At 35.0% G+C, this 27,175-nt stretch overlaps 1 protein-coding gene across 3 annotated transcripts in view; it reads right to left on the bottom strand.

The window, feature by feature from the left end:
* The window catches only part of LOC150100974 (ATP-dependent 6-phosphofructokinase-like), a 308,202-nt gene that overhangs the window by 193,776 nt on the left and 87,251 nt on the right, over positions 1 to 27,175 (bottom strand). For all 3 annotated transcript variants that reach the window (XM_090401413.1, XM_090401415.1, XM_090401414.1), the window contains exons 6-8: positions 23,982 to 24,090; positions 16,518 to 16,613; positions 10,229 to 10,321 (exon numbers count right to left, since the gene is read on the bottom strand). In XM_090401413.1, the coding sequence (XP_090257539.1) occupies positions 10,229 to 10,321; positions 16,518 to 16,613; positions 23,982 to 24,090 (298 nt within the window). The remainder of the gene's footprint in view (positions 1 to 10,228; positions 10,322 to 16,517; positions 16,614 to 23,981; positions 24,091 to 27,175) is intronic.

Here is a 27,175-nt window from a genome sequence, read left to right as displayed (position 1 = left end):
TGGACACCTACCACAGAATATGTTGGAAGGTCACTTTATTACACCACGGCAAATACAAGCACAAAAAATTATTCCTTGAATCAGTCTCAGTTCTGAAAAACTTCTCACTCAACCAATGATATCTGGTGAGATGGGAAGTAGACTGGCATCTATAATAAGGTCTCAAAGGCACTTCTACTCTATGTATTTTAGGATTCTGGAAATTACTGAAATTCTAATGGATGCTTAGGAAGTAATTAGTTGTTTTTTGTCTCCCTTAGACCCAGGTAATTGAGACTTTTGATCAAATTATTAGTCATGCATTTCTGCTATTTCAAATCTGAGTCTAGTAGAAAAGTGTTAGTGAATCCTGAAAGTTAATTATTCATTTTAGATGTGCATTCTTCAGCATCCATAACTGCTATTGAGCTTTCTTTGCCTGTTAACATATTCAATTCAATAATATATGCAATTCTGCTTGTGTCAAGGTCTGTGAAGAAAGATTAAATATCACTTGGAGTACTGGAGGTTAATATACAGCCAGATGAAATATAAGTGGATGAAATACTCCTTAGGATGATTACTAAGTTAAGATTTTAAAAGGATCAAAAAAAAAATGAATAGCATTCTGTTTTTTATCATGTAATTATCATACTCAGCAACTGTAGAGCCATTAATGGATTGACCATAACACAGCAACCTTTGTGTCCAGTTGACCTGAAGTATACCATCTACTATCAGACACGCCTGCTGAATAATGGTCCTCTTCCCCTTCTTTCTAAAACAAATGCTGAATAATGATTTACCATGTCCCAGCATCCAAGCTCTACATGTTTCTATTGTACTTGTGTAATGGTTTCTACACATTTGGTATTTTTTTTAGTAATGTATTGATTCAAAATTAGTTTATGAGATTTATGCCATAAGAGGTTTCTTCATGCTAATCTAATGTTTAACCTGGAAGTTTATTTTGCACTAGGTTAAACTATAATAAATTTAGTTTAATCCTTTATCCAAGTGTAAGGTTAGGTAAGGTCCCCAATCTTGCATCTGAAAATAGTTGCCAATGGGTGTACCACCTTACCTCAGTAAGGTGGTACACCCATTGGCAACTCGCAACAAAGGTGAACCAAACTCTCATCACTCCTTCTCTCAGTATCTCCCATAATGCAAAGCACATCTCCTTGAGAACATGTATAATCCCACTGATGAGACCTCAATAAAGGTTGAAACCAGTCTGGGTAGGGGCCCTTACCTTAATGCATAGCATTATACATGTCTGCAAGGAGATGTGCTTTGCATTATGGGAGATACTGAGACAAGGAGTGATGAGAGCTTGGTCCACCTTTGCTGCGAGTTGCCAATGGGTGTACGACCTTACCTCAGTCCTGAAGATATTTTCAGGCGCAAACTTTGTTTGCTTACACTTGGATAAAGGATTGAACTAAATTTACTATAGACAGGATGTGGTGAAAATGTGCGAAACATATCCTACACAAATTTGATTTAGACACTTTGAAGATTTCCAACTGCATACCCCTCCCCCATTCCATGAACTGAATTATAACTACTATGTCTAATTTTCTACTGGTTGGAAAGTTTTCACAAAGAGCATTCAAAACCAATTACTTCATATTACTTTTTCAAGAAAAGAAATAAAATAATAATACCAATGTGATATTGAAGCAAGTGAGTGCTTCTAATACCAGGCTACATCTCTGAAATCTATTTAAGCTGCTACCTTCTTTTCAATGAGTTTTTCAGCTGCCTGCTGAAATTATTTTAATTTTTACAAAACATATATTTCATGTTATATTTTCACTACATAAAAATAACTTATTTTGTGCCACAAAAAAAAAGTTTGACATTTTGTTTCTCTCATTAAGCAGAAAATTCCAAATATCAGTACTTCTACTGCTGCTGCTGGCTGCATTTCTGAGATAAGCTATGTATTAGAAATACTAAGAAATAATTCTCTCTGCCCAACCAAGAGGCTGAAAGCTTAGCTTTGATCTCAGTGTTATTAGCAATTTGTTTTCATCGGTTTGATTAGTAGACATCCCAAAAAAGAAATACTGATATTTATTTTACAGTATGAAAAAGTATTTTTAACAATTAATTCTGCCTAATCACCAATTAAGATTACACAATTTTTTAATTTATAATAATTGCAGTTTGTTTTATTATTGAGATATTATAATTAATACAATATTTACAATTAAATTACTTGGCTCCCTCCAAACCATAAGAACAGCAAATAGCATCAATACTTTATTGCCTATCAGCAACTTTCGAAGATTTCTAGCACAAGTACTGCAGTATATGTGGGATCCTGGTCCCCAATCTTATATCCGAGATAAGACTGATATGCTTTTCACTAAAGGAGTGATAGCCTTTTTCTGGCTTATAAAGGTAACTGTCACACAAATGTAACAAAAGTTATTTGCACTTTTAACACAAATATGAGGAATCACTTTTGCTGGATTTACACTGCAGGGATCACTTGTGTAGTATTTATGACAGAAGTAAATAGAAGTATAGCTCAGGAAGTCGCACAAACACTTACTCACCCTATGAGACTTCACTTTATCCTAATGATTGCATCATCTTTATGACAGCAATGCCATGACTCAACTGCAGTACTGCAGTATATGTGGGATCCTGGTCCCCAATCTTATATCCGAGATAAGACTGATATGCTTTTCACTAAAGGAGTGATAGCCTTTTTCTGGCTTATAAAGGTAACTGTCACACAAATGTAACAAAAGTTATTTGCACTTTTAACACAAATATGAGGAATCACTTTTGCTGGATTTACACTGCAGGGATCACTTGTGTAGTATTTATGACAGAAGTAAATAGAAGTATAGCTCAGGAAGTCGCACAAACACTTACTCACCCTATGAGACTTCACTTTATCCTAATGATTGCATCATCTTTATGACAGCAATGCCATGACTCAACTGCATTGCATCAGCCAATGGTGCAGTAGCTCCTGGGGGTGATGTGCATGAATGGTTGATGCAATATGCTACAATATGTTGCAATCAGGAGATTGAAATACAGCATTTCCAAATGATACCTGCTGTCTCCAAGTGGATCACAAGTCTCTCCTATACAAGAGCTGATCAACAGATTTTATTGTCATTTTCAGCCATTTTCAAATTTCAGCAATTACAAAATGATTTGAATAGACTGGAAATTTGAGCAAACGAAAATGGCTGTCAGTTTAATGTTAGTAAGTGCAAAGTTATGCACTTTGGTGCAATTAGAGTTCCATAATTATATTATATTAGCAGAGTTATGCTACAAGAAACTGAAGAGGCAAGGGATCTTGGCTAATTGGTGGATAGGAATTTAAAGTTCAACGGTCACATAGCAAAAGTTACAAATATAACTCAGAGGATAATTGCAACACTGAAGTGAATCTTGACATGTAAAGATAAGGAAATCATTCAGCCTCTTTATAAGGCTTTGATAAGACCACACCTAGATTATTGTGCACAAATTTGGTTTCCCAGGTTCCAAGGGGATAAAAGAAGCTGTGGAAAGAAGAGTTACAAAGATTATATCTAGATTATGGGATTTAGATTATGAGGACAGATTGTGAGTATGTGGATTGAAGAAACAGGAGAAAGAGGGGTGATATGATAGAGGTCTATAAACTTTTGAATGAGTGTTATAGGATATCAAATGATGAAATTTTTCGTTATATGGAAGGTGGGGAGAGAACACAGGGCATCCATGGAAGTTAAGTTTGTTCACAGTCAAGAAAAGGGTAAGAGCTAGGTTTTTCTCCCAGAGTACATTATGAAACTTATGGAAACTACTACTGTGAAGGAAAGGATTCTCTCAGAGAGCAGTGAGTGAGTGGAATAATTTGCCCTTAGGGGTAGTCAGTACATCTAGTGTGAATGAATTTAAGGGAAGATATGATAGCTGTTTTGGGTGATTTATAGCCTCCCTCAATGAGTCTTTGACTCCCTGGAGGTCTCGAATAATAATAATTTTTGTGTTCAGCACATCAAAATTAGTAAAGAATCGCCATTTCATTTCAGAGGCAAATTGTGTGTTGTCTAGTGTAATCAATTCCATGAGAAATACACAGAACAGGCAAGGAGGGTGACTTGGTAAGGGTAGCAAACGTTCAGTATGAGCAGCAGGTAGATAATGATGCCATAAATAAATCCTAGGGAGTTCTTTCAATATATAGTCAGCAAAAATAACAATGATTATAGCAGGATAGGTTTTTCCTGCTATAACCATAACCAGAATACCCAATACAGAGATTCCATCACAATGCCATATATTGGAAGTTTATCAATTAAACTAGAGTCTCTTTTCAAAGATTGCAATATCAGAGAAACTTTTAAACCAATTCAAACTGTTTGTAACCTTCTGAAGTCTCCTTAAGATAGCACACCTTTCTATAAATAGTCAGCAGTATTTAGAATTCCATGCTCATGTAGTTTGGCCTGCATAGGATAGACAAGCTGTGGATTTAAGGCAAGAAAGCAGGAACATGTTGACCACAAAAGAAAAGACGGATCTGGTTTAGCCAGCCATACTCCTAATACTATATCTGGTATCTGGAATAATACAGTTTATTAGAACCTTTCAACTATGTCTTATTTAGAAGAGAACTTTTATTGCAGATGTCTGAAGGAATCTGTTGCAGTCATCCATTCAAATAGATCACTGAATTAAAACAAAGGACTCACACCAAGTGATGTATGGAAATTTCTCAACATTAAATATTTCAATTTTGTCATCAATCACCTTCAACCACTAACTGCAGGCAGCTAATGCATGCCACATGTTTTTATATTTAATGTCTAGCATGAACTCACCTATTTGCATTATAATGGTTTTTCAGCATTTAATCATTGTGATCTTTGCATTTATATTTGTTTTGATGCATCTAGCCCTGAAGAAGCCACTAGTTCTTCTTTAATTGGTAAAACTAGTTAGTGTAATTTATTTATTAGGTATCGTCATCAAGATGATAACATGTACCACCAATGCAGGAGAGAGATTTTTTACTATAATCCACCTAGATCTTGGTCTTCCTCTGGGTCTCTTTCCTGCCATCCTAGCAAAGAACACTGTTTTGCTAATCTTTCCTCTCCCATTCTGATTAAATGTTTATACTACCTAAGATTAGCTCTGCTAACACATTCCTGTATACTAACAATATCAAGTTCTTTCCTGATATCATATTACCATTGATGCCAACTATTCACTCTCCTAACCTTCTACAGAATTCTCATATCTAGGATCTTGTCTTTGATCAACTGTTTGATTTTTAACCCATCTCTTTAACATCTCAGATACTTAAGTTAAAATTGGTCTGAACACTGTTGGATACAGCTAATTTAATGTTTTCACTAATTTCTCTCGTTTCAAATGAACTTATTCAGTTGACCATACCAGTTTTGCTAATTCTATTGTCTTCCATATTTAATTTGCAGTCTTTACTAAAAACTGTGCCTAGATTGCTGAAACGTTTTACTTGTTCTACAATGCAGTTAATGATTTCAATGTTCTTGCCTATTTTCATTGTATGTCTTTTTTACTGCTGACTTTCATACCATATTTATAACAGCAGTTATTCAATGTAGTCAGGTATTCCTGCAGACTTGTACTAGATCGATTCAGAAGCATAACATCTACATAAAGCAAAGAGCCGAGATTAAAATCTATCATTCTGATATCAGGTTTAATACCACTTTCCTTCATAATGTTATCCATATAGATGATAAATAACAGTGGATTTAATGCATACTCTTGATTTAAGATCAATTTATCTTCCTGTATTTCCTTCAATTCTAACTGCTGACTTACAACTCAAATATAAGTATTGCTTGATATAATGTCCCATTTACACCACATAATTGCAGAATTTTGAACAGTTGTTCTCTTGGCGCCTTGTCATATGCCTTTTCCAGATCTACAAAACTGAAGTACAGATTCTTGTTTTATATTCCCCATGATTTCTCAAGTATTTGTCTTAAAGTAAAAACCTGATCATGACAACTTATTCCAGCTTATTCTTTGCCAAGCTTCCCTTCAACAATTTTTCTTAGCCATTTCTCCCGTATATTTGCATTAATTTTACATGGAACAATCAACAGGAAATTTCCTCTGTAATTCTGATTCAGGTTTTTTTTTTTTTTTTTTTACAGAAATGGTCACATATAAACACCTCTATATGTGATAATTTCTGATTGAATAACAAATTCCAGCTATCTTCCCACATTTCATTTTTTAATGGCTTTTTCCACTTTAAGTACTGATATGCATTCCTACTGAGCAAACACTAAGCAGGAATGCATATGCTACCACCTTTGTCACTGCTTATTTCAGCATTAAAGATACCAAACAATTTTATAAACTTGATTTTAATCCTATTTCCCAAGTAAGCAAACAGACAAGTCAGTCAAGTTTGCGCCTGAACATCGTTCAAGTCTGAGGCAACTCGTAGTAAAGATGGAGTAAGCTCTGATCACTTTCCTTAGTATTTTCCCCTAATGCAAAGCATATCCTCTTGCAGAGATGTATGAAGCTATGCATTAAAGGCAGGGGCCACTACCCAGACCGGTTGTTTCGACCTTCATTGAGGTCTCATCAGTGGAAGCCAGGCCCAACAAATGTCAAGGTTGAAGTGATGCAGAGCTTATAAATTTTACCTAAACAAATTGCCAAAAAGGTGCTTTGACCTTATTAAATAAAAATCTCTGGATGAGAGAAAGATGTAGAAAGTTTTTTTTAACTTGGGTATACTATGCATTAAAGATACCAAGCAAAAGGCTCCCACTGACGCGACCTCAATAAAGGTCGAAACTAGTCTGGGTAGTGGCCCCTGCCTTTAATGCATAGCATCATACATCTCTGCAAGGGGATATGCTTTGCATTAGGGGAAAATACTAAGGAAAGTGATCGAAGCTTACTCCACCTTTACTACGAGTTGCCTCAGACTTGAACTATGTTCAGGGACAAACTTGACTTACTTATCTGTTTGCTTACTTGGGAAATAGAATTAAAACCAAATTTATAAAATTGCTTGGTATCTTTAATGCACAGTATACCCAAGTTAAAAAACTTTCTACCTTATTTCACTTAGCAATCTTTCAAAATAATTACTCCAGACACCTAAAATATCTTTATCTTCAAGTTTTCATATCACCTTTATTCATCTATGATTCCTTTTACAGTATTCCTTCCTCTATTTCTAGCTCTGTCAACAGCCTCCAGAGTATTTTGCCACCTTTCTGATATCTATCTTCTATATTCTTACCAAAGTCTTCTCATGATTCTTACATTTTTCTCTGTATCCTCTAAGAGCAAAAGCTGACTTACTTTCTAGGAATTTTTGAATACACACTTTCTTCTTTTCCTTCACTGCCTCTAACTTCACCACTGAGTTCTGATTTTTCTATCTTTGCAGACAACCTCACCAGATGCTTCTCTGGTTGAATCAATCAATGTTTTCTTCAGGATTTGCTACTGAATCTCCAAGGTTTGGTTCTTGATTTCAAACTCACTCATTTTATCTTGAATAATGTTTGTGTATTTCAGTATACAGTTCACTTCCAAAAGCTGCTCAACTTTAATTTGTTTAAATACTTTCTTGTATACTCTTCTTTTCAATATAAAATTTAATTTTATCTTGCTCAACACTAAATGGTGATCACTTCCGATTTCAAATCCTCTACATACTCCTGTGTCTTGAACCAGTGGGAAAACATTGCTACCAACAATCTTTTTTTATTTTTTGCATCTTCTCTCCATGTGAATTGTGCACATATTTATGTTGGAACATTATGTTGGTAATAACCAGTCCATGTCCTGAGCAGAATTCTAGCAAGTAATTACCATTATTATTAGTTCTGCTCTTTTCTCTAAATTTCCTCAAAACATTTCTTTATGTCTGGTAATCATTTCCTACTCTGCTGTTTAGATCATTTCCTTTTTTGCTGTGTCATCTGCCTTCTCTAATGCCTCAAAAAATTCCTTCTCTTGATTCTTAGCAGAACCTTCTGTAAGTCCATAGGTAAGTAAGTCTCCATTTTACACAAGTAAGTCTCACTTGATATTGCTTGCCATTCAAGAAGATTACCCTCATATTTAGTGTTGAATACTATAGCTACTCCTTTTCCCTGATTATGACCTGAATATAAGATCTTGTATGTGTTACTTAGAAAGATCTCACCTGTCTTTATATTTGTTTTGGTAACACCTATTATGTCAATTGGGCACTCATCCAATTCTGCTAGTTCCATTTTTTTTTCCACTGACGCTTCTTATGTCAATGATGCCAATCTTGAACTCTGCTGACATTAAGTTGGGATTTGTTCCAGTAACTGACAAAAAACCAGGTGATGTCCCAACTGGTATGAAATTCTATCATGTACTGTACGCCCACAGATGTAACCCTTTGACACTTCTGAGCATGTCAGAAGAAGGCTAATCCACACCGATAATAGGGTAATCAATGCATTTCGTGGGATAAATGTTTATTATTATATGTAGGAAAATTAGCTTTTCTTTTATGAAAATTCTAGTTTTTAAAGTGATAGCTATTCTGCTTGCATAACAGTTGGAAAATTTACGTATAAAGTACGTGATTTTGCATGTTGGTGACCAATTTGTGCATCCTTTATTTCTTTCCTCCTTTCAGCATGAATTGACTATTCTTGGCAATCTGCCGAACCTGGTTCTATGATCTGTGGGAGTACAATACCATCAGTTTGCATTATGGTTTAAGCCAATAAGAATACAATTTGGTCAGCTAATCCCAATTGCCTTTTTATTTGAGTAAAGACTAAAATTCCTATGTTCTATGAATCAGCCAACAATATTAAAAAACATACATGTCTCATAGTATGTGTTTACCAGTGTCTCAGTCACAAATGAGTATATTTATCTATCTATATATACTGAATATATACCATATATATATACATATATAAAAGAGAGAACAGTATGATAGTTCAAAGAAGAGGTTTCATAATGCATGCAAAAGTTCTCTGTCATGTTGGAGAAAGGGTTGGGACATCTGCTGGACATATCATGTAATTTTATCCCTTAGTTCATCAAGGTTTGAAGGTGGGTCATAGTCGAATATCCAGTCCTTCAAAATATCCCAAACAAAGGTATCAAGTGATGTGAGATAAGGAGAAAGTAAATGGTATGGGAATTCTGTGAATCCCGAAATGAGTCTCCTGGGGAAGTGTTCTGATAAATAGGGTCTAGAACCACATGATGTGTGAGAGGATACTCTGTCCTGTTGGAATACCTGTGCACAAAATGGAATGTTTTTTGCATGACACATCCTATGCAAATCCTAGGTGAACAGAACCAACACATTCTTGATGTAGTGTTCGTAATTCAAGGTCAGTTACATCACCCTCTTCAATGAAGTATGGCCCAATTATGTCATGGCTGGAAATCACAAACTTTGCAGTGACCTTCTCACTGCAAAGAGGCTTCACTTGGACAAATTCTGGTCTCAAGAAACTAAGAAATCTGTAGGTTCGTCTGTTTAAATAGCTGCTCAGATAGAAATGTGCTTCATCCAAGAAGCAGACATTGTGGAGGAAGGGCAGATCTTCATAGACATTAGCCAGCATACATACACAGTATTCCTACCATGCAGCGTAATCCATTGCTGTTAAATGCAGACCCACCTGAATGATGTACAAAAAGGCACCCAGCTCCTTAAGGATTTTCTGTAGTGACCACCTCAGTATCCCAAGTTTTACTGCTATTTGGCGTTGACTGTGTTTCGGAGACTGTAACACTTACTCCAGCGCACACCTGTGATCTCATTTGTGTTAGCAGTTCATGGTCTCCCCAAATGCTCTTTGCATTGTGGCAGAACACTCCCGGTATGTTGGAACCTCTCGATTAAGGCAATGATGACACTATTGCTTGGCTCATGCTTACGGAAACAATGAATAAGCTGCTCACAAATGTCATAGGCATTGACCATTTGCTCTACCAACTCTGTATGAACAAAAATAATGCTCAACAATAAATGTCTTGTCTTTCAATGTCAACACCACTGTTACAGTACATGTAATGGCATAGACTCTATACATGCTCTTCTATTAATGTGCATGCAGTCAAACGGCATATCTCATAGCATGTGTACTGAAGGGGAGAGGGGTGTCAACATTCAGTATTTTTTTTTTGCACCATACCATATTATGCTAGACTAAGTTTCTTAGCAATAAAGAAAACTTACAAGAATTCTGTCAAAAGCAGATGGACTACCTCCACGTTGTACATGTCCGAGTACAGTTATCCTTGCATCTTGCTTAAGGTTATCTTCGACTACCTGGAAAAATTTTATCATATTATTAATTAATGCCTAAATAAGTTAACTGTGAATAAATTGACCATTCCATTGTATCCACTATGTTATTAAAGCATTCCCCCAATTTTTAAAGGAGTTCAATTTTTAAAGCAATTAATATTATATGAGCCTATCTTTCTGTTGTTCCAGCTTTTTCTACAGATATTGTGTGGAATTCCGATCAGTAAATGCTTATAATATAGTTTTATGAAACAAATCCTTATCATGCAAGTAAAATAAATGTGCTTGACAAGTGAAATGTGATGAGGGCAAAAATTATAACTGTTCCACAATCAGATTTTACGTTATTAATTACTAAATGATATATGCCTTAATCTAAGATAACAAGAAAGACAAGATTTCACAGACAGAATACAAATAATTGGCCTAATCTCATGTATAAATCAGTTATGTGCAAGGATTCATTTTATTAACAGAATAACCTTAATTTAAATCATACACTGTCTATCAAGAATTGTCTAGACAATTTAACAATTTATAATTGATACCAGCAGGCGAACCCTAATATGGGGTATGCCCACCTTTGGCCTTGATCACCTCCTGCACCCTTCAGGGAGGCTTTCCACCAATGTGTGGCAGACATCAGATGGAATTTGTCTCCATTTCTCCAAAGCAGTACTAAGTTCAGTGACAGATCGAGAATGTGCTCTCTGGACCTCAATTGCTGCTTCAATTCGACCCACAGGTGTTCAATGGGTTTGAGGTCAAGACTCTGCACATACAAGGGCAGTCATTTAACACCATCTCTTCATACCATTCCATAACAGCTGCAGCTTTATGGCATGGGGCATTGTCGTCTTGAGAGTAACATGGTTCCGTTCCATAAAAATTCCAGTGTAGGCAGCACCTGATTATCCAGAATATCAAGGTACTGAGTTGCCTTCGTGAACCATGGACAATGACTAGTGGTCCCAATCTAAACCAGCTGAATGCACCTCACACCATTACTCCTCTACCACCAAACTTTACTGTGGGTACAACACACTGTCGAAACAGGTGAACCTTGATTCATCGCTCTACAGTACAGTTTTCCACTGATCAATCAAACTCTTTGCACCAGGCCAGACGAGCTGCCTTGTTCATTGTTGTGATGATCGGCTTGTGTACCGCTGCTCTTCCGTGGAAACCTAGTAAATGGAATTCTTTTCATAGGATATTATTACTCAACCATGGTGCTACTGGAGCTCTAGAACTCGTCACGAATGGTCTCTGCTGATTATAGCCAATCAGTTTTTACATGCCACCTATTTTAATACCCTCCTTCATGACTCTGTCAGTCATTTTCAGCAGCTGCCCTGGGTGTTTTCCCGCACTAGTGATGCCAGAACATCTCCATTTTTTGATCATATCACCAACCATTGATTTGGATACACCATTCAAGCGGCAATGGCACATATGAACATTCCACCAATTTGACAGCTCATGATGACACCTCTCTCAAAGTCGCTGAGTTCATGTTGTGTTGGCATACCACCTGTTCAACTGCTACAATGAAATACTGTTTCCAACTATCTGTACAGTTTTTATGCTATTAACAAACCTGGAATGTTCCATAACCTCAAATAACAGGGGTGTCTGGACAATTATTGGTAGATAGTGTATATTACAGCTGACAAAAAAAAAATTTGTTTTCATTGCTATCATAAAATTTAGATGCGAAGAAATGTTTGCCTCTGCTTGGTGGAATAAAGCAGTTATTTTTTATTTATTTAATTAAATAAAATTTAATTAATTAAGTTAATTTTTTATTTTTTTCTCTGAGAAACTCAGGTTTTTCATCCTTTATACAGACCACGGAGCCTCCATGGTTTGGTTGGTATAGACAAGCCCTTTGGTTGGAAAAAAAATGGGTTCAAATTCAGTCTATAATATGAGAAACCTTTCTCAGGTGTTTCCAATCAAATGGTGAGTTGACTGGTCTCATGCTAAGGTGCTGAGTTTTTCCTCCTGGAAACTCAGGTTTTTCATCCCTCAAAACAGGCGAACTGGCTCCATGAATCCACAGATCTACAGGCATAAATGCTTGTCCTTACTGGATACAGCAAAGGAATGGCAATCTCGCTTCTTAAAACCCTAATTAGGAGACTCAACCCATCCTGGACAGACAAAAATTTGGATGGATACAGGTCAGCCAGAGAACACACAATTTAGAGATAAAAGATGCTATTAGTATGCAGCAGATGAAGTTGTGAGTAGATGGCAAATAATAGCAATGTGTGTAGATGGAGGATTAAGTAGTGTAGAGGTAGACTGCCATCCAACCATTACTCCTTGGAGGTGCGATGGAAGAATAATCATCTCAAGATCTGAGTGGATAGCACCAAGTGTATGTTCAATTCCCACTGTAGAATAGAATGGATAACTGTCAATATCTTTAGGTATTAGATGAACTACACTACCAGTGCAAAACTAGCACCATTATGCTTATCAGAGGCTTGAAGTACTGTGTCAAGTCTATAGATCAGGGTTTCCTGATTATGCAACTCTTATCCTTTCCACAGTATTAATGAAAGATAGGTTTACAACTTTTCATGGGTTGGATTAAAAAAAAAAATTCTAAGTATTCACTATAAAGAAAAACATATCTTAGGAAACAACTGTTTACTCTAATAGTGCTTGCTCTTCTGTAGCAAGCACTGTTAGGTTAGAGTAAACTCACTTGCTGAAAATTATACCTACCGCTGAATATGACAAATTTAAATCTCATTAGCATTAGTGATAGACTAACTTAAATTCATTCCAGTAAACTTTCCACTAAAATCCAATGCTTTTGATTTCTGGAAATTTGCTATAGTTTTTTTTTATTATTATTATTATTTTTTTTTATGTTAGGCCCATATACGAGAGGTTGGCTGGTCAACCTACAGTACATTAGTACCGTACATGGGTAGTGGGTTGGGAAAAGAAAAACTTATTTACATTTGATTTAAAATGCCTGTATTTTGTATTCCTTGAGAAATACATCAGGGGGAAGACTATTCCATGGCAATAGCAGGGAGAAGGAACTTGTTCTGTGGGTTTCAAGGTACTGTGAAAGGATGTTGGGCAGCAGCTGTACATGTTCCAATGGACTTAGTATAGAATGGGGGAATTATTGATGTTGTTTCAGATGAACATTTCCCATGAAAATATTTATAGAATATACAAATTGCAGAGACCAAACATCTATGTGAGAGTGAGGGGAGCGAGTTGGTAAGAGATGGGGCATTTATCAGTCTAATTGCTCTCCTCTTTATTGAGTCAAGCATTTTGATGGAGCTTTTAGGAGCTCCACTCCAAATGTGAGAGCGGTATTCGATAGCTGGGTGGATTTGCAATTTGTATAAGGTTAACAGCTGTTTAAAGGTGAACTAATGTCTTGAACGAAAGAGAAAACCTAGTTTTTTGGAAGCTGAGAATGCAATAATTCGAAATTACCCTGACATTGAGCCTCTCCTGGCATAACCAGGAGAGGCTCAATGTCAGGGTAATTCTGAGAAGAGATATCTCATCTTGTCTAGGAATTTGAGTGTTATCAAAAATAATGCTGGGGTAAAATGGTTATTTTTTGTGAGAAATAAGACAGAACTGGGTTTTACTAGCATTGAAGTTGACGAGGTTATCTGGGCCCAATTGGAGGGTGGCTTGAAGGTCAGAATTAAAGGCACTAGTGGTTGATGCTCTGTGAGTTGAAGTGAGTTGTGTAAAGTAGGGTTTGTCAAATGAAAGGGAGGAGTGCAATGTGCTGTGTCTGCAAAACTGTGTATTGGATTAGAAGTTAACTGAAGTAGGTCATTGATATACAGAAGGAAGAGGGTTGGTGAGAGAACTGAACCTTGTGGAATCCCAGCATTAGTTGGATGGTGAGAGGATAGGGAGCAGTCTACCATCACACATAGTGTGCTTCTAGACAGGAAGCTAGCAATCCATCTGCAGAAGTCCTGAGACAGTTCAAATGATGGGAGTTTGCTTAGAGCCTTTGTGCCAGACCCGGTCAAAAGTTTTAGAGATATCAAGTGCAACCACTCGGGATTCGCCAAATTTCTCCATGGCATTTGTCCAGCGATGGGTGATGTATGAGAATAGATCTCCTGTTGATCGGCATTGACAGAATCCGTACTGGTGGTTGTTTAATAGGCTGGGTACCTTCAAGGTAGAATAGGAGCTGAAAGTTGATGGTTTTCTCCATCACTTTGGATAGGACTGAAGTGAGTGAGATAGGGTGTAGTTAGATGGCAGTGATTTGTCACCCTTTTTAGGAATGGGTTAAATATAGGCCAGTTCCAGGCTTTGAGATATATGCCAGTGGATATATACAGTTGCAAGAGTTACAAAACAAAAATGCTTTTGTCCTCACTACCACCAGTGAGCTGCTAAATTCTGAAAGACAATTTTCTACCAAGTTGTTAGTTTAGTAGCCACACAGCATACCAAACAATAAGAAATTATCATGCATATCATGTGATACTTTGTTTTTTATTACCAAGATATTAAGATACCAAGAAATTATATACTTGGTTTTAATCCTTTACCCAAGGAAGCAAAACAATGTCTTGCACATGAAAATATTTTAGTGGCAGATACATTCCCTCATCCTCCCACCATCATTCATCACAAAAATAGGTATTATCAAGCAGCTTGTACACAGAGCCCATACGATCTGCTCTTCTGATCCCCTTTTGTTAGATGAACTGAATAAAATTAAAAGCAATCTGATACTTAATGGATACAGCAAAACTACCTTCAAAAAATTATTGATAATTATCATACCATCCTTCTAGCAGACTACAATCCAATGTGAAAAGAATTTCAATACCCTACCAACCTTGGAACAAATAACAAGGCCTCTTTGTAAATTCAATCTATATGCTTCCTTCAAACCAGATCGAGAACTGTTTTCCTTCTTACCATCAATAAAGGATACATTACCACCTCTTTCCTTACCAGGTGTCTATTAAGCATCCTGCTCATGTCATTTTTCCTCTTTTGGAAGACTGGCCATTCTACCTGCATTAGAACTGAAGAACATTAAGACTATATTGAATTTCTGGAATCTGAGAAGTCTGGTCTTGCTTCTCATTGACACTAGGCACAGAGTTCTTTGGAGGCAGACAAAACTTCTTCAGTTGCAGACAAAACTTCTTCAGTCCTGCAATTTCATATTTGATTGTCTTTTCCTTGAAACATGTGAAACAATTAGAAATTGTCCGAAACTGAACCAATCAGACTGTAGTCAATATCCAAGTTTTGGAAATGATTGCTGTTAATTGTGCATAAGTTTTTTTTTTAAAGAAGTAAAAAGAAGTAATTAATAATTATTTCTTTTTACTTCTTTTATTTATATTTATTTTTTCTTAATCTACAGAACTTACTAAAATTGCTCATTTGAACACTAATAGTGTAATATCATACTTCAGCTGTGATTGAGACATGAACTAATATACATGTGATTTATGTCTCATTATTTTGATTAATCTTTTGAATGTAGTTAACAGTCTATATCCCTGATGTCCACATACCATTGTATGAAATATACTGGAGTTTTTGAATGAATTCTATATAATTTTTGTTACGTGTGTAAGTTACGAAACTTCCTTTAATATGTCTAGTGCATAAGTTCTATTAAAGCTATTAGAGTTAGTAGTTGGATGGATAAAAAGTAATGTCTTGAGGAAAAAAAAAGTATACCAAGTGTTCCTGAAGATGAGAATGCTACAGAAGTGATGGGGTTATGCCAGGATAGGATAGCAAGTGTCAGCTAGAAAAGCAAGATACCTTACCCATACTTAGCTTAATTATCAAAATATAAGGGTGAAGAAATAAGGTCTTCTTAGTTCTTTGCCCTTACCTTTTGATAATGCTCTCTTTACTTCTTCAACCTTACCTATTATCAAAAGGGAAGAGGAAGAACTAAGATCTTATTTTGCAAGAAAAACCACAAATTGTGTTCTGGAAGCATTTACCACATCAAAGGATGGTATGGAGATCAGCGTTTAAGTCACTGATTGTACATAATCTTAAAGTTTGATATGTTTGAGCACTGCAAGGTTTCTCATAGAGTAGGAGAAATCTAAAGTGCATGTAAAAAAAAAATGTTTAAAGAATTTGAACTATATGAATAGAAACAATAAATTAACAAACTTGCAAAAGGCATTTCGCCACCGAAAGTAATTCTTACCTTTCTGATCTGTTCAGCTGTGATAGGGTTACCTGCCCTGTCTGTTGCACCCTCTGCTACTAGGATAATATTCAATCTCTGACCAAACTGACGTTCCTAAAGAATTTATTCACTGCTAATTATTCGATATTTGTATTCATTATAATTGACTGCAACATAAAAAGATGTAAAGATAAAGTATTTGATTCAAGTTATCATATTCTATACGTGCATACTACTGAACAGTAATGTTAACTGGATTTTTAATTAAATAAAATTAACATTAAACAAGATTTCTGCCATCATAATTTACTTTAATTATAACGCCTTGTAATTCAGAATATGCCTTGTGTAGCGAATTTTTTTTTTTTTCTGGGATGGAAAGTAACTTATTTTCCTGTTTTCATCCATATTTTATATAGCATATGCAAACAAAAGTTTGCATGTAAAGCATTGTCATGACTAAGATTACTGGTACATAGAGAAATTGCCTTCATCAAAATACTTGGCATTCCATAATGCACATTATATTTCTCTCTTCAGAAATTTGTCTTATATTAGTCACTACCAAGTTTAGTTTTAACCTTTACTAAGACCTCATCAATGGAAGCTAGACCTAGGGAGATCATGCAAACTCAGTTTAGTTTTGTTTTTTTACTGGATTGGCAAGAATATTATATCAAGTACTTGACAAATTAATATTCTTATATTCATATTTATAATAAATTTAGTTTAATCCTTTATCCAAGTGTAAGCAAACAAAGTTTGCACCTGAAGTATCTTCCTGAAGTATCTGTCCTGAAGATACTTCAGGTACAAACTTTGTTTGCATACACTTGGATAAAGGATTAAACTAAATCTATTATAGTCTAACCAAATGGGAAAAAACTTCCAACATCTTTCTCTAAATCCAGAGTAATTTAATAATAAGGTGAGACACCTTTTGGCAACTTGTATAGGTAAAGATGACTTCTCCATTGCTTCCACCTTGGTATCACCACCTTTGGGTCTGGCTCCCACTGATGAGACCTCAATAAAGGTCGAAACCAGTCTGGGTAGTTGCCCTTCCCTTAATGCATAGCATTATACATGTCCACATGAAGATTTATGTGTTTTGAATTATGGGAAATATCAGGGTTGCCAGATTGGCCATTTCATGGTCAAATTTCAAAAATTTGGCACTTTTTTGAACTCTGGGGCCATGAAAAAATCAGTTTGGCCATTCATGCAAATGTGGCCATTTTTACAAAGATTTCAAATCATATGCATTATTTACTTAGTTTAATATTGTTGTCACTGTAAGGCTAGCTGTTGGTACCCCTGTATGTGGCGTTGGGTTGGCGGTGACGTGCTTGATGCAAATTGACCGTTATTGAAAATGTTTGTTTGATGACGTCATAATAAGCCTTTGGTAGCTGGCTTATAGTTTGTTACCATGACTCCCTGAATAACACCAAGCATGCTTGAGCTTCATTCTGTACTTGTATAAAACAAGTACACAAAGCTCTCACTCGCTATTGTTGCTATAAACTTGATCCAGTCTGTTGATAAATACCACCAAACATGATGTAGCTTCTTTTTGTACTTGTATAAAACACCTACGAGTAAGCCATATAAAACAAGTACACAAAGCTCTCACTCGCTATTGTTGCTATAAACTTGATCCAGTTCTGTTGATAAATACCACCAAACATGATGTAGCTTCTTTTTGTACTTGTATAAAACACGTACGAGTAAGCCATACCAGCTTGGGTCCATGTCTGTTTTGATCGTCTCTAGTTAGTTATGGTGTAGACTTTGAGTTGCAAGTGTTGTTCCGTTGTGTGATATCAGACATTTGGTTCTCTTTGGTGATAGTTTCTATCTCATAAGCTTTCATGCTGGAATTGTGACAATATGCAAGTAATATGTTCAATTTCGTAAGAATGGTAATTAAGTGATTTTAGTATAATTAATGAATACTTTTTTAATATCGTTTATAAACTCGATCTTTATCTTGCTTATGTTTTTGTTATTTTCCCTTTACCAGATTGGTGTTTGCTGTGCCAGATTAGTATTTGTACTACAAATTTTGTAGTACTATTATCTATAATTTGTTTTTTGTTTCTTCATTTTCTGAATTGAGATATTTTGTTTTTTTCAAGCCCTTTAAAATGCTTAAGTACAAAAGTGATAATAGAGGTGGAAGAAAATATAAAAAAGAGTGGGAAGTAAAATATTTGTGGCTGAAATCTTCTGATGATGGACAACATGCATATTGCATGTATTGCAAAACTAACGTGCTGCCAAAACTTTATAACATATCTGTTCACAAAAAATCAAAGAAACATCAATATAAATCTCCCAGTACATCACAAACAACTCTAGATAAAGTTATCAAATCATCCATGAATGACCAGGAAAAACAAGCAGAAATAGAACTTAGTCTTGCAATAGCATGTCATTCCTCAATTTGTGCTGTAGATCATATAGGTGAAGTAGTTAAGAAACATTACCAAAATAGTGTTCTTGGTGGCATTAAACTGCACAGAACCAAATGTATTGCAATTATAGAAAATGTAATTGCTGCTTCATTGAAAGAGCAAGTGAAGCATGATTTAGAAGGTAAAAAGTATGTATTATTAGGAGATGAATCTACAGATATTGCAATACAAAAGCATTTGTGCATAGTTCTTAGATTTTTTTGCAATGAAACAAATAAAATTCACTCAGCTTTCTTGGGTCTTATACCTGTTGTAGAGACAACAGTGGAGGTTTTATTTAATAAAATTTCAGAAGTGTTAGCTTCATATAATCAAACTCTTAAGAACCGTATTGGGTTTGCTAGTGATGGTGCTGCTGCTATGGTTGGAAGTAACAATTCCCTGTGGACCAGGATTAGAAATGAAAATCCGAACTGAATTCAAATGAAGTACATTTGCCACTCTCTGGCAATTTGTATACAGCACGCATTTTCAAAGCTGCCATCCAATGTTGGATTCATTTTGACTGAAATTCCTTTGTGGTTTTCAAATAGCAATATGAGAAGAGAAGATTTTAAGGCTCTTTTTAAAGTGATGAATTCAGCAGTTGAAGGTGACCAGGAACGAGATGCCCCCCCCTTCCATTTATGAAATTGTCCAAGACAAGGTGATTAGTGAAAGGTAAAGTATTCAATAATATATTGCTAAATTGGGAAGAATTAATTACCTACTTCACCTGCTGTGAACAATCTGGAGGTCAGGATATAAGGTATAAGGCATGATTGATAAAAGAGATGTTACAAGATAGGATGAATTATTTTTACTTTGTATTTGCTACTCCCATTGTTAAAGATTTTGAAAGGATTAATGTTTGCTGATCATAAGGATCTTGTCAAAGAACTTATGATCTTGTCAAAGAACTGTGTGCGCAAACAGAGATAGTCTTTATCAAAGACTGTACAATGAAGATGGAACATACAAAATAGTAGAAAATGTAGACTTTGGAATTAAATTTGATCAACAAGAAATTAGGACGTACTTGATCAGTTTTAGCACTTCTCCTAATATGGAACAAGAAAATAATAAAATAAAGTCTGTGAAATTTAGGTGCCAAGACATGCTTCACGAATCATTGAATCCAGTGAACAAGTGACTCCCTGAGTCAGCTGATATATTTAAAGGTCTGTCACTTTTAAATCCTACTGTTATTCTAAGCCAAACAGAAAAGAGAAAATTTTCTGATCTGCCATTTTTCCACCTAATAAACGATGTTGATGTAGTCGAAGACCAATACAGAAAAATTAGCCTTGTTGCATGGAATGAAGAAGAAAACTTCAAACAAGATGGAATCCCTAAGGAAGGTTTAGAATTTTGGCAAGCAGTGTCCAAACACAATAATTTTAAAGAACTGTCGAATTATGCCCTAACATGCCTATATATATATATATAAACATGCCTAATTTTTCTTATGTAACATCTATCAAAACTAAACCCAGAAACAGGATGCAAATTAAATTGCTGGATTCAATTGTAAGAATCCGTTCATTCTTAAGTGATAACAATATGTGCTGCCAAAAATGTACTCCCAAAATGCTACAAATGCACAATAGCAAAACCCTTTACAACTCGACTGCAGAAAAAGAAGATCAACATTATCAATATCTTGAGGAAGTGCTTTCAAATTAACAGCCGAGTTTCAATGCAAGTATTTTAGGTTTAATTAAAAGTATTTTTGGTGATATGTAATCGAATATATAGGCATAATTTATGCACACTTAACTGTTGGTATGTTAATTCACACAATTCAATCATTTTATATCTTTGGCCATATTTTTGGCCTAATACTTTTCCAAAGTGGCCATTTTTGATCATATTTTCTTTAAATTTTGGCCATAAGCTGTTGTGTTCATCTAGCAACCCTGGGGAAATACTAAGACAAGGAGTGATGTGATGAGAGCTTGGTCCACCTTTACCACGAGTTGCCTCAGTCCTGAAGATACTTCAGGTGCAAACTTTGTTTGTTTACACTTGGATAAAGGATTAAACTAAATTTATTATAGTCTAACCAAGTGGGAAAAAATTCCAAAATATTCATATTTATGTTATTCTAGAGCATAGGTTCCCAAAGTGGGTGTTAAATCCTTCAATCAATGTCTATTCTGGTTATCATCCATTCAATCTTTCACTCAAAATTGAATATTCTCCTCTTACCTCACCTTCTTTGATTTAATAACATGAAACTGAAGGAAGTACTTTCACAGAAATTTCTAAGTGGCAAATTTAGAGTAAATATTTTTAGAGAAACTGATTATGAAATTAGCTTGTTTAAAATGATATATTTTGTAATACACACACACACACACACACACACACACACACACACCAAACCCACACAGGACAGTTACAAAATCTATAACGCATCAGTTCTGTATGTATATAAGTGGTCAAGAATCTATTGCTGTTTCTTGAAGATAGCTGAAGATTGGAGTCTTTGGGAAAGATAGTGAAGAAAGTTGTTCCAAACAAGACATACATGGAATGAAAGAGGAAATGGAAAAACTAGTTCAATAAGTAGTTTGAAGTTGGACAGTAAATGGTTTCCCAGCAGTTGCTTGTCAAAGAGGACATTGAAATTAACTAATGAATACACACACACAGATTTGCTTCAGTCCTTCTCTCATAGTAGATGTTTCTGCCTTTTATTCATGAAATATTTAGAGACAAAAGGCAGAAACATCTACGACAGAATGACTGAAGCAAATATGTGAGTGATCATCAGTTAATTTGATTGCCCTCTTCTGGATAGTCAAAAGTCCAAAAACATTCTTATGAAGATTTTTGGCACCCTGTCCTAAAATTGTGAGGAGTATGCACAGATTGGGTAGATCTGAGATTTATTCATTATTAACAGTTGAGAAATAGTGTCAATTAGCAGAAAAATTGTTTTTGTTCATAGACTGAAGAAGATATGGTTAAAATGTATTTTGCCAAGAAAAGTTATAGATCTAACTTGGCCCAAGAAGAATAACCTGATCATATTTATAGACCTGGATATTATAAAAGTAAAGGGAAATGAAGTCAATTTGTTTTCTGTTCTGTGTGTGACAAAGACGGAATTGTTTTGGTAGTAGCAAAGTTCATAAGGTTATCCTCATCCCACTGAAGAAGAGCAAGATCATAGTTCAAGATATTCATTATGGAAGATCTTTATGTTCTAATGATTATGTACTACAAGGTTAAATTAAGAAGAGGAATAGAATGTACTATCAGCAAAACTACAGATAGGAGATCAGTGAGAAGGTAATTTATGTAAAATGAGTAGAAGTAAAGTACAGAGCAATGGAGTACTTCAGAATTGTTGAGGAAATTTCAGAAGAGTGGACAATGCTGACCCAACTGCAGGGAATAGAAGGCAGACAGATGGATGGTAGTTTACTAAGTCAAATGCCTGTGACAGATTCGATCAAATTTCTAGTAATGACAAGAGTGACCACGCAAGTTTCTCCAAGCCTTTCTATGACTTGTTTCCAAAAGTTGGGTGATGACCAGGATATCATCTATAAATTAAAGATGCCAATAAATTATATTCTTGGTTTAATTCTTTATCCAAGTGTAAGCAAACAAAGTTTGTCTGAAGTATTTTCAGGACAGGGCAACTCATATATAGAGACTAATGACTTCACATCACTTGCCTTAGTATCCCATATTGCAAAACACACATCCTTATGGACATGTATAATGTGAAGAGTCACTACCCAGACTGGTTTCGACATTTATCGAGGTCTCATCAGTCAGAGCCAGACCCAGAGGTCTGGCTCCCACTAAAGCAAGTGATGTGAAGTCATTAGCCTCTATATACAAGTTGCCCTGCCCTGAAAATACTTCAGGTGCAAACTCTGTTTGCTTATACTTGGATAAAGGATTAAACCAAGAATATAATTTCTTGGCATCTTTAATTTATAATATAACCAAGTGGAAAAACTTGCATAACAGGATATCATCTATGGACCAAGAATGGAGGAATTCATATTGCTGATCACTAATTACCTAATGGACCTCCAGGTAGTGAAGGAGTTGGCTGTAGTTAATGTTATGCATGATTTGTGAACTCAGTAAAGCACTTGGATAATAGTTTCTTGGCTGATTTTTATTTATTTATTTTGAATCGACTGAATATAAGTTTATTTCCATGCTACAAAGATAGATATCAGTCAAGTAGGAAAGACTGAAAAGGTGATATAGATAGATGTTAATTCTGGAGCACAAGTTTTAGTGCAATAGGATGCCATCAAGACCAACCAACTTATTGGTATTTTAGTGATTCGAAATCCTACTGAGTTCTTTCTCAAAAAGTAAAAAAAAGGACTGGGGAGGCATAGCATAAGCTGTTCTTGGTAATGTGGGAAGTAATTTGCAGTGGTCATCTATGCAGGAGAAGAGTGATGTCAGAAGAGCTTATCTTTGGGTGACACTGACTGTACCATTAGGAGAAGATTAGTCTTAGAAGAGATGTGATCTGACTGAGGATGTGGTATAATGAAAGGTAAGCGGCAAGATGATTTATTTTTAATGATCATCTTTTATTTGAAGTGAAAATCAATCAGGATATCCTTTATCCATTGGAGGATGGCAAAGGAAGATATAAATATACACCCAGTTTATACATAAATCCAACACTGTGAAGTGCAATTCATTTTCATTCTTGTGTGTTTTAGATAACAAGCAATGTTAACAAATCACAAAGTTGTTCATCTACATAAACAACCTGTATTTCAGTTTTTCATTTAATATTAATCTATCACCAAGTAATAATGCATCATAATAATTTATAATAATTTTTCATACACAAGTGACAAAATAGTATCACCATATAATAATAATATAATGATACTATTTTGTTACTTACATGTGAGGAAAATATGACTTCTGCCATCAAGATTAGCTCTGAGTAATACATTTCAACAAAGTTTGCAAATAAATATATAAGATATATATATATATATATATATATAGCTATATTTACTTGCTGAAGCTTATTGCAGAGTGTCTGAGGCCAGTCTTTTTCAGGAGGCCATTCAGGAATAAATACAAAATCAGCTTCTGTAGTCAGGGCACCAACAAGTGCTAGGTAGCTTCAAAGGAGGAAGAGAAAAATTACTTTCTAACCAAGTGCTGACACATAATCATGCAATAAATCAAACAGTTTTTTAAGTATCATAAATTTTAAATAACTCGTAACTTTGCAGTTAACTATTAATATGACAAATATGGTAGCTCATTTATTTAAAGTACATTGATAAAAAAAAAAAAAGAAAACATGTAAATACAAATGGATGACCAAACTAACTCACAAAAATTACCATATACAATTGATTTATGCTCCATTCAAACATTAATAATACTTTAAAAAATTATTCTCAAATGCAATGATTTTTCTGATTGAGCTTTCCTTAACATTATGCTCATCTAATTATAAACATAATAGTTTTTACAAAGCTCCTGTAGGATTGGTAATTTTTTCTGATTTACTGAGTTTTCATAAATTAATTAGCATATTTTAGTCTATTATTGTAGTTTAATGGATTTATTGTATTTAGTGCATAAATATACTGTTAAATTTCAGGTTGTTTTTAAAATGGCACTGAAACCTTTAAGAACAAAGTACAAGCATTGCAGCATCATTGTTGATATAAGTGAGGATAACTTAATTATAGTTTGCATAAATTAAGTTTGCAAATATCTAGATTAAAACAAATTATTAGACAATCCACAAGAGAAACAATATTAAACTCAGACAGGACAAGAAAAATGAGCAGAACAAGAAGAAGTAGGTAAAGTAACAATGAATAATTATAATAATAATAAAGTAAGTTCAGTTAAAATAAGAAAAAATAAGTAAAATAAGTATTTGATCATGAATATGCAAGTAAAGGAGATGATAATACCTGCTGGAACTAATCATTTAAGTAGTGATAAATATAGTATGGGAGAAGATATCAAAATATAGTTGAAAGAACTGAGAAGGTAAAAATTCTTAGCTTATTACCAAGATACAACAAAACCAAGTTAAGGAGGGCTATGATAGAAAACAAATCATTATAAATTAAAGATGCCAAGAAATTATATTCTTGGTTTAATCCTTTATCCATGCGTAAGCACTTAGATAAACTTACTTTCACCTTGGCATCACCTTTCGGTCTGGCTCCCACTGTTTTGACCTTTATTGAGGTCTCATCAGTGGGGGTCAGACCCAAAAGTGACACCAAGGTTCAAGTAATGCAGAAGTCACATTTCCATATCAGAGTAGCCAAAACTGTCATACCTTATTATTAAAATACTCTGGATTAGAGATAGATGTTCGAAGTGTTTCCACTAGGTTATACTATAAATTAAAGATGCCAAGAAATTATATTCTTGGTATTATTATATATTATTATTATAAAATTATTTTACTTCAGGTGCAAACTTTGTTTGCTTACACTTGGATAAAAGATTAAACCAAGAATATAATTTCTTGGCATCTTTAATTTATAGTATAATCAAGTGGAAAAACTTCCAACATCTATCTCTAATCCAGAGTATTTCACTAAAAAGGTGAGACACCTTTTGGCTACTCGTATATGGAAATATCCTTTCATTACTTCAACCCTGGCATCATCAATTCTGGGTCTGGCACCCACTGAGGAGACCTCAATAAAGGTCGAAACCAGTCTGGGTAGTGACCTTTCCCATAATGCATAGCATCACACATATCCATAAAGGATATGTGTTTTGCATTATGGGATACTAAGGCAAGTGATGTGAAGTCATTAGCTTCTATATACACGTTGCCCAGTCATGAAATTACTTCAGGCACAAACTTTGTTTGCTTACACTTGATTAAAGGATTAAACCAAAAATATAAGTTCTTGGCATCTTTAATTTATAGTATAATCAAGTGGAAAAACTTCTGACAGCAAACAATTCAATGAACAGGCTGTGTAGAAGAAATGGATGTGTGGAGTGAGTTATGTTAGAAAAGATTTGTTTAAGAGCCTGCACTTGAATGGATTTGGCATCAGGAGCCTGGAGAAATTAACTCGATTGAGACTTAATGCAAGGAAATTAGATCATTGTGTGTGTGTGTAAATTCAGTTATGGTATGCAAAAGTGACAATGATATGTATATAATTGTGAACATAGTTATGAATCTGGTGAGGGATGGAAATTTATGCTTCGAGTTCAGAATTTTTGAGTGTGTCTGTGGATAGAAAGAGAGTTTCAAAACTATGACAAAAAGAATTTAGTTCAAGTATATGAAAAAGTCAGGAAATAACTTATGTCTACATACAAATGCCAGGAGCATTAGAAACAAAGGAATAGCGTTTGTTGCCTTAGTGAATATGTTTTGGTTTTAGATTATTGGCTTTAATGAAACCTGGCGATCAATCAAATATAGTAACTGGAATCAGGCATAAATAGCATGGTATTTCTAGGAAGGACAGAAGAGACAGATGAGAAGTAGGGGTACTACGAATGATATAAGATGATTTGTATTCAGATAGAGTAGAAACCCATGAAAGCAATAATAGTGAGTTTGAGGCTATCTTGTGTGCTGTTGAGGTTAACACGATGAAATATATGGTGGGGGGTGTAGCTGCAAACCTGGTAGTTCAGCTGCTGAGGATTAAGAAACGCATTGCCAAATTACCGTGATGGGTACGAAAAGAGCAATTATGGGTGACTGAAATTATCCAAACATTGAATGAGTAATAATAAGTGCTCACAATGGTGAATATGTTTTGGTTTTAGATTATTGGCTTTAATGAAACCTGGCTATCATTCACATGTAGTAACTGGAATTGTTATATCGCCTTTCTTCCTTCAAAGGATGTTCGTGATTTTATATAACGATATTGATAAGACCCTTTCTTGATAACACTTGATGCTTCTGGTTAACAAGAGAATTGGCTCTGGGAAGAGTCAACCCTGATGTCTCAGAATCCTGAGATCAGCTTCTCAAGAAGTTCTAAGATATTTATATTTTGGGACTGTCCTCTTAGGACTAATAAATTTTATAAGTTATATTAAAAGAGAGATGATCTCAGGAAGGAACACAAGTGATATTCTAAAGCTGCAGGCATGGCCAAGATCTTATTCCTTGATTCCCCCGATGAGGTTCTCATTAATCTTTTATAAGCGGTGCATCAGATTTCACACACACAGACAACTTGATTA

This window comes from Typopeltis vanoorti, chromosome 12 (assembly GCF_054136105.1).
Source record: "Typopeltis vanoorti isolate ZY-2024b chromosome 12, IOZ_Tvanoo_1.0, whole genome shotgun sequence".
Taxonomy (NCBI): domain Eukaryota; kingdom Metazoa; phylum Arthropoda; class Arachnida; order Uropygi; family Thelyphonidae; genus Typopeltis; species Typopeltis vanoorti.
This window is presented reverse-complemented; position numbering and strand designations above follow the sequence as displayed.